Source organism: Sordaria macrospora, chromosome 6 (assembly GCF_033870435.1).
Source record: "Sordaria macrospora chromosome 6, complete sequence".
Classification (NCBI taxonomy): Eukaryota; Fungi; Ascomycota; class Sordariomycetes; order Sordariales; family Sordariaceae; genus Sordaria; species Sordaria macrospora.
This window is the reverse complement of record NC_089376.1, coordinates 194,314-208,674: the sequence shown is the minus strand read 5'-3', so window position 1 is coordinate 208,674 and position 14,361 is coordinate 194,314. Positions and strand designations below refer to the sequence as shown.

Sequence of the window (14,361 nt, the reverse complement as noted above, 5' to 3'; positions counted from 1 at the left end):
CGTGGTTCTCGATACTCGTAGACGCCTCGAAGTGATTGTCGTGGGTTGTTGTGATTGTAACTGTAGGGTATTCCGAAGATGGATTGAAGATTGCGTAATGACGGCTTGAGCGATAAGATAACGAAGTAAGCTCGACGGCGATGCTGGTCTGGGCGGTGACAGATGGACGTCGGGAGGAGGGATCGCTAGTGGATCGGCAGCGTCGCGTAATGCTGGGGTTGGGTGATTGATGGCCTCGAGTTTGACAATGTTCTTTCGGAAATGATGATGTCGAGTGGAAGATAGAATAGTGTTGTTGTTAAAGCTGAAGAAGCTGGACTCGATGGAAGGGAAACGAATGGGTTGGATGTGGTCGATGGCTTCTCTCCCGTCGTCTGACAAAGACAATTACGCACTAGAGACAACCTGGTTGGGGGCGTGCTTGTTGATGGATGATGGCGGGATGGTCGGGTGGCAAGCAGCAATCAAGCATAAAATCGTAAAGATGATGATGATGCTGGTACCGCACAACCTGTCGTGACCGGGTAACTGTATCTCAGTTGTAACCAGTCGTCGCCAGTGTCGTCGGTCGGTTGCCGGATGCAAGAGAGGTCAGATCAACAAAGGAATGCAGAGATCCATTGCACACAATTGGCGCCAATTGTTGCCTGCCGCTTGAGCACTTCCCTTGCTTGCATCACTGTCCGCATTACAACTGCCGCTGGCAGGGCACGCAGGGCAGCCAGCCCGAAGGGGTAAAGCGCTGAAATGCTCAAGATTAGAGGGCGATCTGGATTTTCTTGGTTAAGAGTGTTGGTGTGTTAGTGCAGTATCGTCATTCTTGTACGGTTTTTGGACCGCCATCTTCTCCGCTTGCACTTTCCCATTCTCTTTCTGGCCATGCACTCTGGTGTGCAACTTCCTCATATCACAACCCTGCGTTCTTGCCCGTCGCAATCGTTGACTCGAAGCATGTTGGGCTGGTCACGATGTACTTGCCAGGCCTCAAACCAAGCGCCCTCCTCGCGAGTACCTTCGGGCCCGAGACGTTTCCCCTTTGCCAGCCACTCTACCGAAGAGCAGTCACGCAACATCCAAAAGGACGAGAACGAGAGAGACATCAACTGTTGAAGACGACCATGGAAGGACCCAGTCATGGGCAACAAGGCGGCGATTGCAGAACCGAGATCCTGTCGCGACTGGAGTCATCTGGTGCCATCACCACGGTAGTCTTCAGAATCAAACCAACGCTTCTTCCGAGCCCTGATTAACTCGGACGACGTGATGAGAGAAACGATAGCCATACCCGCCGAACGAGATTTGCCTGTCGAGACGATACCGGTTCCAGCCGAGTGGAGAGGATAACTGCCTGAGGTGAAGCCAGATCACGGCTAGCTAGTTTGCAGCCATGGCATGACATGTGGTTGGTCAAGATTGGGTTGCCGGTGAGTCTTAGCTGTGAGCAAGCGCAATGCCGTGAACACTGCATTGTCTTCAACTCCGATCCGAGGAGCAGCACAACGGCGAGACTGGCTACTGTAGGGACTCATATCAGACATTATGGCTGAGCATGTGAGAGGCCTCGTGAGGGAATGAAGATCAGAAGAGTCACGAGAGGTTACCGTGTGTTATATCCCCCTGTGTCTCCCTTTCGCTTTTACCGGCAACATGATAAAATTCAAGGTCTGTTTACTACCCCTATTTTAGCGCCCTCTACTAAGGTAGTTGCCGTGCTTCCGCGCGCCCAGAGCCGCCCAGAGCCGCCGAGTCCGCCAAATTCGGGGTTCTCAACCCGAAAGTGGAGATGCCCGTTCTCAACTGACACCCCCAAGACAATCATGTGCTGTCATGCCGTGACATGCCGTTCATTGCGAATCCGTGTCCGAAAGATGCCATTTCTTTTTTTCCTTTTTGTCTTGGCATCATCATTTCTTTTTTCTCGTCGCCTTTGTCGCGAAAATGTGACACAAATCATTCCTTCCGACAGCCTGTCTCCTGCCAAACTGCCAAACTGCCAAACTGCCAAACTGCCAACACGGAAAAGCCAAGGGCTTGGGTTTGTTCGTGTGTTACCACAACCAAACAAATCCATGACGGAAGCAAAGCAGGGAGAAAGAGACTTGGCGAAGGCTGAAGCGGCGGGCAGCAAGTCAGCAAAGCAGCAAAGCAGGCTGTCGGGTCGTCGCCCAGAAAGATAATTAGGTAAAACGGCCATGGTTACTTCCCAGATTTACTCACGATGTTTTTTCTTGTCGAATTCTTGGTGTTGACCTGGCATCTGTCATCTTACTCTTCAATACGACTATCATCATCACCCGCCACCGCACCCATCTTATCACTGCAGTGAGGAAGAAACCCTTTCCCCTCCTTCCACTTTATTCAAAGGCACCGCATCGGCATCGGCATCCCACCTCAACCTATCCACATCCTTCAAACGAATCACGGCCCCCAAAACCGGAGAAACAATCATCATCTGAAGGGTGCCCAGCAAATGCCCAGCAAATCCCAGCAACGCCCAGGCCAGAGCCAAGAGGCCAACCCGTTACCGCCAAGGAGGCTCGATTGACGGTTGGCAGCCCGCCAAGATCACCGCCAAGGATGGGCCAAGGGTCGGCCAAGGGTGAGCCAAGCTCCTTGGGCGATCCGCCAAAGGGGAGGGAAACAGAGCGGAAACAGAGCGGACACAGAGGGGCTCAAGGGGGGATTTTGTAGGGGGAATTGGGGGGCAGCGGGAGGAACTTGGGAAGTCGTCATTTCCACCGAAAAAAGCCAAGCCAACAACAACTGAAAGGATCCAAAAAAGGTGAGGAGAAAGAAAAAGCCCTGCTCCCTGTGGCCTCGTGGGTGGGTTTTTGTCTCTGTTGTCTCGCTGGGGCCATTCATTCGGCGTGAACAACTGAACTTTGAGCCTCTGGGCGTTTCCTGGGCAGCTGTACAGTACTGTATTCTGATACTGCCTAGCCTAGGTAGACTTAGCAGGTACATACATCCTGCCTGCTGTCCGGACAGGCGTTCTTGCGGCGGGCCCCGGGCGCCTTAGGTTCCTTGTCACAGTGAGTGAGTCGATTCGTTTGCTTTTTTTTTTTTTTTTTTTTTTGTTGCTGTCTTGGAAGCAGCAGCCCAAAAGCTCGTTGTTGTTTGTTCTTTCCCATTCAATTTCTTGGGAGGGGGTCTTGGGCTTTTGGCATGGCATTGGCAAAGCCATGGCAATCCATGGCAAAAAAGGTCGGTGGCAGCATTGGCAAGAAACATTGGCACTCCTGGTTCAAAAAGGCGAACTTGCGCTGTTCCCGCTTCTTTTTTAAACTTTCGTCGTTCCTATCTTTCCCATTTCTGTCTTTGACATTTCCTCACCGGGGTCATCTGAGTCGCTACTCTACACTACTACTTTGAATTGCACATCGTTGATCTCCGAACCCCCCTTTCGTTCATCCGATATATTCCCATCCCCGTCTGTCATCCCATCTTGCAATACAATACAACGATTACACACACGCAACATCACACATACCTTAACGACATAACGACAATCAACTTCAAGCGTTGCGCACACTGCATTTCGGCACTGGGTTATTGAACAGACAAAGCGGCAACACACCACAACGACAAGAAGATCAAAGACAAACAGTAAACAGCACAAGAGTCAATCGCGCAAATATTTGGAGGAGTCTGTCACCAACACCCCGATTGGCATTTCAAGGGAACAGCGCATTTGAACATTGGAGGATCGAACAGGGAAAGAGCAGGACCGGGCTGCATCATCACACCAACCAGTCGGACTAGCACCGAACCACCTCTTCGCATCGCTCCGTCGGAAGTCGGTCGGTTGCCCGTGTGTCGACATTGACGTCGGAACGTCGGACGGGGCCTGGACCTTGCACTACCGTGAGGACCGCCGCCGCACGGCACCGTCCCGAACGACCTCCTTACCTCATCTGGTTCGGCACCGTTACGCTCTCGGGGTCCACTTTCATCTCGGCCACTTTTGACCAATCATACGCCACACATTCTCCGGGATATTGACCCGGCTCTTTTCACATCATCATCAACATCAACGCCACATCAACAACATTGACAATCCCAAGGGAAATGGAGACCAGGATATCACAGGACAGGGTCAGGAGTAGGGATACGGATGTGGAAGATGGGTTCGATCAACAGTACCACCACAGCCAACAGATACAGACGACAACAACAACGACTGGAAGAAAAGCAAGGCCAGGGAGGACATGGTCACTTAAAGAAAAGCTATTAACGACACGGACGATACTGGGAATTTCGTCAATAATACTGGCGATCGCTATCTTGGGAGTCGTCGGTTATATGGTGGGGAAGTTTGGGGATAGGGGTTTTGCACATGTCAGTTTTGTGTTTGTGGGGATTACGGTATGTTTTTCTTCTTTTCTCCTTGCCATTTGTTTACGGTCCTGCTGCCCCTGTCTCAGTACATCGTCATGGGTCACACTGGGGCTAGGACACGGTGGTGGTGTGTTCTTCAACACCCACCAGTTCATCTCATCACACATCTCATGTATAACCCCAACCCTGATCTGCATCTCTTTCCTCTTCTGGTCATCACCCCCTTTCATCAACACTCCCTTCCTCTCCCATCACTTCGTACCCCTACCCATTCCACAACCCCTTTTTGCCTTCCCTCCCCACCTACCCCATATCCTCCCGTTCTTCTTATACTAACCCTTACCAGGCAATCTCCACCTTCCTCTGGCATCTCATCGACTTCACCACCCTCTTCTGCCTCCGCGACCGTTTCCGCACCTTCTACCCCGGCGCCTACGTAGGCGTGCATATCTGCATTTCCCTCGCCTGCATCGCAACAATAGGCTACGTCGGCATCTGGGTGTCCACCGCCGACGAAGAATCCGACCGCGATCTCGATCTTGAGCCCGACGGCGTCGATGTTCCTCCCATCGTCGAGGCGATGGCGACCAAGTACCACACTGGCGGTCGCGAACTAAGGGGCAAGAGGGGTCAGTTGTATCGGCTTGGAATTGCGTTGTTGGTGATAACGGTTATGATGTTATTGATCAACTTTGTGCTGTCGATATTGGCGTGTAAGGAGGTTAGGAGGAAGGATGCGGTGCGCGAAGCGGACGAGGTTGACCCGAGGGATCCGGCTAGGTATCGGATCCCTGCCGGCGCTGCGGGACGGCATGGGAGGAGGCAACAGGGCCATGCCACGCCACGGTCACGGGCGAGGGTTGTGGAGAATCAGTTCCCTGGTTATGTGGTTACTGTCAACGATGCACCCGTCTCACGACCACCGCCGGCTGCCATGACGGGGGCTATGCCTATGCCATCTAGGGGAGTGGATCTGGGTGTGGAAATCTCGCCAGGAGGTCATCATGACTGGCACAACAACCGAAGTGGAAGTCCGACGGATATCGATTTGACGCCGGTTAGTCCGGGGAGCAGTGAGATGACGGAGATGTTGACGGAGAAGGATAGTGGGATTGGGATTGGGAGGTCGGGGCGGTGATGGTTCTGACCGACAGACAACAAGGGAAGAAGGGTCGTATACATGCGATGTCTCGGGCCTATACGCACATGGCATGCCGGTTGAGAGTTTGTTGTATGGTTCAAGGAGCACGGGTTGCATAGCGTAGCGTTTCAACATTTTATGGATTGATGACAGCCATTTGTTCATTTCACTCTTGCAGTAAATATACTAGATGTAACATGTGGACTAAGGATGAGAGGTCATTTTGACGCAGCTGTTCAGAGGAGATGGTGGGTCTGTAATTACGTGATAACTGAAAAGACGAGTGGTCACGGTCAAGGGTGTCACGTGTAACCAGGCTAACAATTATGTGCTTATCGATAAGCCACCCGCCTGGCCATCAGGGTTCTCCAAATCCGGTCAATGTTCGTTCGTTTTCCCCAACTTCCAACCTTTCCCTTTTCCCCTCCTTCGTGATCTTCGATCTCATCTTTTCTTCTTCACCATGGAGGCCCAGACGTGCCGGACAGAGTACTGTCTAGCCACAATCCAAGTCACCGCGCACTCCCTTTTTTTTTCAACGGCATCTAAGGTACTTTCAATCCCATGTTCGTCGGATTGCAACTTGTTGCCTCTGCGGAGAAACCTGCACCAAGCCACAGCATCGTAGCTCTCACCGATGACAAGAAGTCCACCGCAGGCGCAAGCATCACTCGCGACTCCGACGACACTAGCTACGAACCCCGGACCCTTTTCCGGTGTGGTCGTCCACGCTTGTTCACTCAAAACCTGAATTCGACAACATCGAGACCATCCACCACCAGACTTTCCTAGAGGTAGACACCAGTTAGGAGCCGCCTTTTGCGCAAGGTCAGTCAGGTAAGGTACTTGGCATCTCCAACGAAGAGAAGCCACCAAGTTCAACAGCGGCCCTGTTTGGCTTCGGAAATGGAGTGAACTGGGGATACGCCATCCGATAGGTATCCGATAGAGCAAGGTGTCGATTCCAGCGTAGGGTAGTGGTTCAAACTACATGTACAACTACTTCTTTCCGTCGCCACCCATCGCCGTCAGTCCTCCTTCCGGCCCTGGTCCAGCTCCGGCTTTGGCTCCGGCTCCGGCTACGGCTCCGATACCATCCATCCTCTTTTCACCCCCGCTAAGCAGAAGCCAAAGACCAAGTTTTCTGCGCCTAAATACGCTGGGTAGAGGTACCTACGCTGGGTGACGATGAGTCTAGGGTTGAGCTTGGCCAAGCGAGAGCCAAGTCCCGAGTCTGCAGCGTAGTGTAGGTAGGTTGGCGAACGATGCCAGCCCTGCCTCCTGCATGCGTGGCCTTGTGATCGATGTCTGCGAGCGAGGACGACAATGTTTTGCAAGACTGGATACATGATCAGCTGATCTGACGAGTAGTCCGGTGTGCCCACCTCCATCTCCATCTCCATCTCCATTGCTCAATAGTTGGAGGTTCTTTTCAACCTTGGAAAGGCGCTTGTTGCAGAACATGATCGGTTGGATTCTGCTGATGAGGATTGATACCTTGTCCCAGCCGTGTCCTTCGATGTGAATTGTGGGGAAGCGATAAGATGGAAAGTCGGAAACCGAGTGGAGGCGTGGGTACCCTACCGATATCTTGGTCGCGCCAGGACGGCCAGGTCCCCATAGATCATGGGCCTGGGGCTGTTTTCTCGCCTGACCGGGAGGAAGCCTCTCATCATACCTAGATAGGGGCAGGCGACGCGCGCAAAGTGTCTGCCTGGCGACGGAGGTTGTTGGGTAGTGATAGTGGCTCAGCGTAGTTAAGCGGGTCGTCTTCGTTGAAGGCTGGGTACCACCGTTCAGATTCTTGATCCGTTCTTGTTCCGGATGCACCAGACCTTGATCTTCATGTGCTCAGCTTGACAAAGGCATATCATAGTGGTTCGAGCTCAGGCTACTATGGGGGTGACCCCCCCGAAACAAGGTCCTTAACAGATCCAACGTGGCTGGCAATGATGGGGTTACAAGAACTCACCTGCATACGCTCAACGCTCAACGCTTCATGGACCGCACCGCAGGCACTATTAGACCCTTACCAGGAGTTTGCCGCCGCTTACATAGTGTAGATGACCTTGTCATCTTTAGCGACTGACACAAAGCAGGAACAGGAACACCTTGAACACGCACTTGCGACTCCAGTCATCTTGGATCTGCCCTGTTCAAGGGAGATAACCCTCAACATCGCTGCGATCAAGTCTTTTGTCGCCTACCTCTAGGTAAGGCACCTATCAATCCGCCTTCTATGGTAGGCCACCAGCTTACTTACCGGTTTGATGTTGGGTTCAAACTTGGCAACAACTGAGGACTGGACCGAATGAAAAGGCCTCAGAGACGACGGGACGTTGAGAATGCCCAAAGCCCTTTTGTGGCAAGTCTCGAAAGGTACCTCTATATTGGCCACGCGGCATCGGCAACTTTCGCTCCTCAAGAAATTCGATCCTTGGTACCTACCTCTAGAGGTACCCGATCTCGACGTGTACCGGCTGAAGAGCGCCGCCTGGAGCGCCCTTATGCCATTTTGATTGAGGCCGGAGTGTCTCGACGCCACCATGCCACCATCTCACCATGATCTCATTTAAGGAAGCCGAATTGGGCTGGTGTACCGTGCTGGCTGGCGTGGCATACAACGTGATGCCAGATCTGCCGAGGATCGATCAGCTTTTTGCTCCGCCTATCCACACAAGATCTCCGTGGCCGAGCTGCCCACCTCGGCCGGACCCAGCAAGGGATCTGCTCCCAGAGGCATATTGGCGCTTCTCCAAGTACATAGAGGTTCACAGCACAAGGAGGCTTACCATAGACCTGGACAACGCCCCCGCCATTCGAGGTATGTATGGTACTGTTCTGCGAAACAGATGTCACCGTTTATGACATAGGTGGTGCTTGGAGCAGCTCTGCTCCCTCCCACATTGAAATTGGCAGAACGATTCACAGCAATCAATCCAACAGAATGTCGTGGCATGCCTGGTGCGCTCTTGGAATGGCCGCCAATCTTTGGCACTTTGCCAATGCGGAAGCCTGGCTGCCCCTGGACACGGCGACAGCAGCGTTTCGTACACACACACATAGTAGGTAAGTAGGGAGGAAATGGCCAGCCTGGCGACTCCCACGCCCTTAGATCCCTCCAACATGTTCACCGAAGACCATACCATGCGGCCAACATCGCAGAGGGCGCCTCGTAGGTCCTCTGTTCTGCCTTCGCCTTCCCAAGCGTACCTCTATATCTCCATAGAGTACCGATGTCTCCGGAGCCCCGTGTGCTGCTTCAAGATCAAATGAGCATCAATCGCGATTCGCAATTGCCGTGCCTGAGACAACCGAATATAAAAAGCAAGACGGGTGTAAAAATGAAACAAAACCATGTCCGCGGGGTCCATCTTCTTCAGCTTGCTGATGACAGAGACAGGCAGAGCCAGGTAACAGTTCGTGCCATCACCCAAGCGATACAGCGCGGAATCGGCTGCCTCGGGCCACACAATAGATCCTAAAACCATCATATCAGACGGCTTGTAGGTGTGGTTGGTGAAAGTAGTAGCCACTTAAGCTGGTGTGGATGCTGGTTCCGTCCAGTCAGCGTCGATGAAGAAGCCGAACCTACCTACCTAACTCTAGGCTCGACAGAAGGGGACCTGAAAACAGTCTGCTCCTTGTGGGTCACGGTGGCGGAAACCAGCAGCCAGTTCAGCCAGTTGTCCTTGCTGTATATGTGCAGGTGTGCGGAATCGTCCGCGGGAGATTGGATGGCTTATTGTACCTACCAGCTGCGGTTTGTCGGATGAGGTTGTCGTATATGTATGTCACTTCGAACATGTACTGAGCCCAAACCCAGACTCAGCAAGTCGGCGGTGATGTGGAGGACCAGGCAGGTGCCCCTGGGGTTGTGAGCACAGAAAAGAAACACCCCGACTCACTGGTGCTTCCTCCGCTGCTACTTTTGTTGTTGGTGTTGCTGGTACTGGTGCTTGGTACTGGTGTTGCTGCTTCTGGTGTTGCTGCTTCTCCCGGTGTCGCTGCTTCTGCTGGTGTTGGTGCTTCTGTTGTTGTTCCTGGCACTGGCGCTGTTGCTGCTTCTGATGCTTCTGCTTCTAGTGCTTCATGTTCTGTTGGTGTTGTTGGTACTGGCGCCGTTTGTTTCTGGAGAGAAAGAGAACAACATTGACCGTTATTGTCATCGGCAAAAGATTGGCTTGACAATCCATTGGAGGACCATTAGGCGCGTCGTGCTCTGCCTGGGAAGGTAAGCCCGGAGACCAATAAAAAACTTGAGACGAAACCACCATCACTTCACCTCAAATTTCCCCAATATGTTGTTCTAGACAGCTAATATGATCAAGTGTCCATCACAGAAAAGGGCCTAAACTCATCTGAACACAGGATGTCCAACGGATATTTTCGAGCTTGGTGCAAAAGCTGAGACGGGATCTGCCTGGAGTAAGCTGTAAGGTTATCTCTCATTCTGGCTGCCAATACCGTCTCTCTGGTAGTATTCGTCCTCGCCGCTCATATGCCATGTCGCACAAGGCGTTTTTCAGCTCACGAAATCCAAGGTGTAACTTCCGGTAAGGTAGATCCCAAGCTGATCTCCTCTTCGGATACGGACAACCTTGTCAAGCTCCTTATGAGCGTCCAATGGTATCAGCCTGTCTCGGTGGATTGTCTTTGAGACAAAAGCGGTCCCAAACCTACCTATCTTTCCGGTGTAGAACCCAAGCAAGGCGTTTCCACTCCAGTCAGTGGCCTTGGGTGAAGAGCCCGATGACGGCGCTAAGCCAGCGTGCATGTTAAAAAAACGGGAAGCGCTCAACCTCGTGAAAAGGTATCGCCATCCAGGTCTGACAGCTGACGCCACTGCTTTTAACGTCAGGATCTTTCACCAAAGAAGTGAAAAATGGTCGCTATCATCCTCCCGGGTCGACAAACGAACGGCTTGCTCTTGTAACGGACCCCACCCTACTCCGTTTGAAGAGCGAGACATCCTGTCTCCCGTCGTCGCCGGCGTCATGATCAATTTGCCCGGGCCGGAGTGTCATTTTGGACGAGGGACAACTTCCCCTTCAAGAACATGGATTCCACTATCTTCTGGGCGGTCAACCCGCTTGATAAGCTCGACAACCCCCACATTGAATTGTCTGGGTAATATGGATATCCTGTCGTTTACGACTCTCGTCTGGGAGGCGTTCTTGCAACGAATCTTCCAGCTCCCGAAACGCTTCGAAAATATAATGGAGATGATCGATGACGACGATTTCATTGCCCAGTATGAAGACGGTGGAGACTGTATTATTCGGCCAGACACACCGGCTGAGATCCGACAAGCCCTTCGGGGAATCGAGGAACGTTGGAAGTTCAAGTGGTGGTACCTCCACCCACGGGTCCAGGGGTGAATCCGACAAACGCAGGCTTTTAACGTCGGGGTCTTTCACTAAAGAAGTAAAAAGAGGTTACGTGTACTTTATGAATTATCGCACGCTATATCTCCCTCGCTAACTGAAACCGGAAGAGGAAAGAGGAATTGCCCCCTGCAAACTACCTAATACAATGAATCCGACAAACAGATGCTTTTGAGCGTCAATGCTCCAAAGGCAAACAAACCGATGGGAAATGGGTATCTCGCCGCGCTATGCATGTAAGTACAAAAAGCAAGCTGACAGCAAAAGAAAAGGAAGAACGTCGAAAGCAAAAACGCTGACGCTCTTCAAATATGCGTACTTAACCACTCAATCCCACTTCATCCTTTTCTTCCCACACTATTCCTGGCCCCGGACTTAAAAAAACCAGATGACCAAACGATCGGCCTCCTACCGCCGACAGAAAACGGACGGTTAGCCAACAGAAAGTTCTCTAAGGAGAAGCGATGTCCGTCAATGGCAACGTTCGTAGACGATCCCTAAGAAGGGGGGGCCGCCAAAGGCTCGAACGAGTCGGCAATAATACGAGGCGCCGCAATAGGCGGGAGCGGTCCCCTGGGATACTTCGCATGGACATCCTCCGCAATCTTGGCCAAGAGGGTGGCAGTGGCGAGAGAGGGATCTTTTGCGGTGATGCGAAGGGCAGGGGAACTGTTCATCATGCCTCCGATCAGCTAAAAAAGAGGTAGGCCTAGCCAATCGCTGCCAGCGGCCGGGGGCTTCGCCATCGCGTTTTTGTGCTTGAGGAGATTCCTGGTAATGTGTTCTCTCTGACCTGGAGCGGATTACTCCTTGCTTCCCGGTTATCGTCGTAGACGACAGTTGGAAGGCTTCCGGTCGCGAGCTCCAAAGCAATGACTCCCAAGGACCAGATGTCGACAGCGGCGGGATGTCTGAGGTGCTCGCGGTGGCGATCTTCGAACTGTGTGATCGCATTGGGAGCCATGTATGGCTCCTTTATCGCCTCAAGGTCTCCTTTCTCAGAGGAGTAGTACTTGCTGACCGAGCCGTTGGCACCGTCATCACAGGCGGGGATATTGGTCGAGAAATGGAACTTGCTCAAGCAGACTTCAAGGAACGAGTCTGTCCGGGTTCGGACCAGGATATACTCTGGGAGAATGGTGCGGTGAATGACACGTTGTCCGTGAAGCCAAGTCAGCGCTTGGGCAACCTGATCCACAATCATACAGATTTCACGGTAGGTGAACGGCTTTCGGTGACCTTCCGCGACAAAAGAGCCGCGCTCGCACCATTCCGTGATGAGCATATGCTTCCCGAAGATGGTCCGAGGAATGCAGAATGTCTCAAAGTGCTGAATGATGTGTGGCTGCAAGATGGATGGTCGTTAGCATGTAACCCTGACGATAAAGAGAATATAGGTCAATTTACAGCTTTGAGGAACTTGGCATGTCTAAGGATTTCGGTCTCCTTAGCAAGTAAAAGAGAGTTGCTGTCGTTGTAGTACTCGGCGGCGTAAACATTCCAAGTCCTTGTGTCAAACGCCTTGGCCACCTTACTAGAACCAGGCATGCTTTGGCTAGTCTTCAAAAACGAGTGGGTATACTTGCCTTCCTTCAAGGGGGCTGCCGTGGAATTGGGGTTGATGTTTGGGGTACCAAATCTCATCCCCATGAAGGCGTTGCTCATTAAGGTCGCAACTCCAGTCGCTGAAGGCAAAAGGGGAGGCTGGAGGTGGTGGGATGGCGCCTCCATCGGCTGAGAAGACTCGGCAGTCTCCAGGGTGAGAGCCTCAAAATGCTTAATCGCTGCTAGGTACTCCTGTTTACGCTGGCCATGGTCGAAGGCTTCAATGACGAGCTTCAGAGGATTTAGATCGTGGCCCAGGTCGAGATGGACAGGGTACCCGACAGGAACAGCCCAGACCGACGCTTCGGAAGAGTCCTGGCCAATACACTCGTGGCTAACGTGCTCCCCGAGGGTGATGGGTACTGTTGGAGGTAACGGAATGATACACCACAAGTGGCATTGAGTGTGGGAGTGAATTTCGTGTATTGATTAGGTTAAAAGAGAGAGAGAGAACAGAACAGGGAGGACGGAGTCCGACGTGGTTTATATACAGGGTAGCTATGTGTGGATCGTATCCACTTAGACAGAAACGCCAAAGAATGTGATGGCTTCAACAGGTACGTCCCCATCGGGCTTGTAGGATAAGGATGTTCCACAAGAAGCGAAGATCTTGACAACCACCAGGCCATCTTGACCAAAGCCTACGCCAAGATGCCTGCCGCAGATGCCTGGGATGTGGTGGCCAACGTCAATGTCGGCATTTGGCGCACTACCGATGGTCCAGCAATGCCTAGAGATATCCTTGGGCAGTTGGGTAAACTAAACGTGGTGGACGAAGCCGGTATTTTGGACCGTGACGCGGGCAACGACGTTGGCTGAAGAGGCGAGAATGGAGATGATGGCTCAGGTTGCCCTCGCTGAGGAAGGGGTTGAGCGGTGGGTGAGGAAAGAGTGATGAGAATTACAAGCTGAAAGAAGGGTTGCAAGAGAGCCGAGATCCGCTGCGAGAAAGCGACGTCCAGAGCAAGAGACTGCAAGATTGACAAGGGGAATGAGGTCTTGCCTGGTCGAGGAGCAGTGGTAAGAACTAAGCGCTCCAGTAAAGTATGGGCGCTCCAGTAAGGTATGGTGATGCAGGTGGTGATGGTTTTGTTGACGCGACCGTTGATTTCCGTTGTGCGCTGTGTGTTTTGTGGTTCAGTGGTTTGGGAAAGAAGTGCCGTGGGTCGGGAAGAACTGCCCTTAAATATTCTGCACTCAACCAGTCGGTGGGCAAGGAGCAAGTGAATGGTACGGGACACGGTCGGGTAGACGGAGCGTTCCTGTCCTAGGGTATGGAAACCTAGCTCGTGGAAGGTATGGCGGTTGAACCGGGAGCCTTGAACACGCGGCGCGCCTGTGAAGGTTAGATATCTAGGTAGGTACGTACTCGTCACAGGTACAAGTGGAAGATTTGCACCGGACCTGCCTGCCTGTCATATATATTGAGAAAGTCCCGGCCGCTGCCGTGACCGTGAAGGGCCGCCGTGCTTACAATGCGGGCGCAGTAGGAATAACACATCCGATGATCGTTTCAACACCTATCCTTTGACATGGGCATGGAATCCAAATCCCCTGATGTTTCGCGTTGTACATTTGTCTACCTGCTTTCTGTTCTCTTCATATCCAAACAGAAAATGCTCGACCTCGCCATCCGTCCTGACTATCATCCGTTTTAAAATCTCTTATCCAACCATACCCGCGCCCCAAGTCCTAGTCCACTCCCCCAACAGTTAGCCTCTCTCCGTTATCCAGCCGAAATAATCATATCCGACACTTGCAAGCTAACTGTTCAGTGGAACCACACCGCCCCTGGCTCCTCTCCGACGCAACCTGCGGTCCCACACTGTCGGTATTCTAGGAGCATTTCCTTGCCCTTCCTGCTGTTGCTGCTGTTCCTGCGGATTGGCA

General features: G+C 52.4%; 1 protein-coding gene across 1 annotated transcript; it reads left to right on the top strand.

Moving 5' to 3' along the window:
• The first annotated feature begins 3,168 nt into the window (after nt 1-3,168).
• SMAC4_08595 (uncharacterized protein) lies at nt 3,169-5,690 on the top strand. The gene is made up of 2 exons (XM_066090822.1): nt 3,169-4,365; nt 4,685-5,690. The coding sequence occupies exons 1-2, from the start codon at nt 4,069-4,071 to the stop codon at nt 5,474-5,476; spliced, it is 1,089 nt and encodes a 362-aa protein (XP_065947377.1). The 5' UTR covers nt 3,169-4,068; the 3' UTR covers nt 5,477-5,690.
• Nucleotides 5,691-14,361: the final 8,671 nt, after the last annotated feature.

Excerpts from the sequence above, each read along its gene's own strand:
- SMAC4_08595 (XM_066090822.1), top strand. The coding sequence starts at position 4,069 with ATGGAGACCAGGATATCACAGGACAGGGTCAGGAGTAGGGATACGGAT. Across the intron at positions 4,366-4,684 it reads TTGTGTTTGTGGGGATTACG|GCAATCTCCACCTTCCTCTG; the intron begins GTATGTTTTTCT and ends AACCCTTACCAG.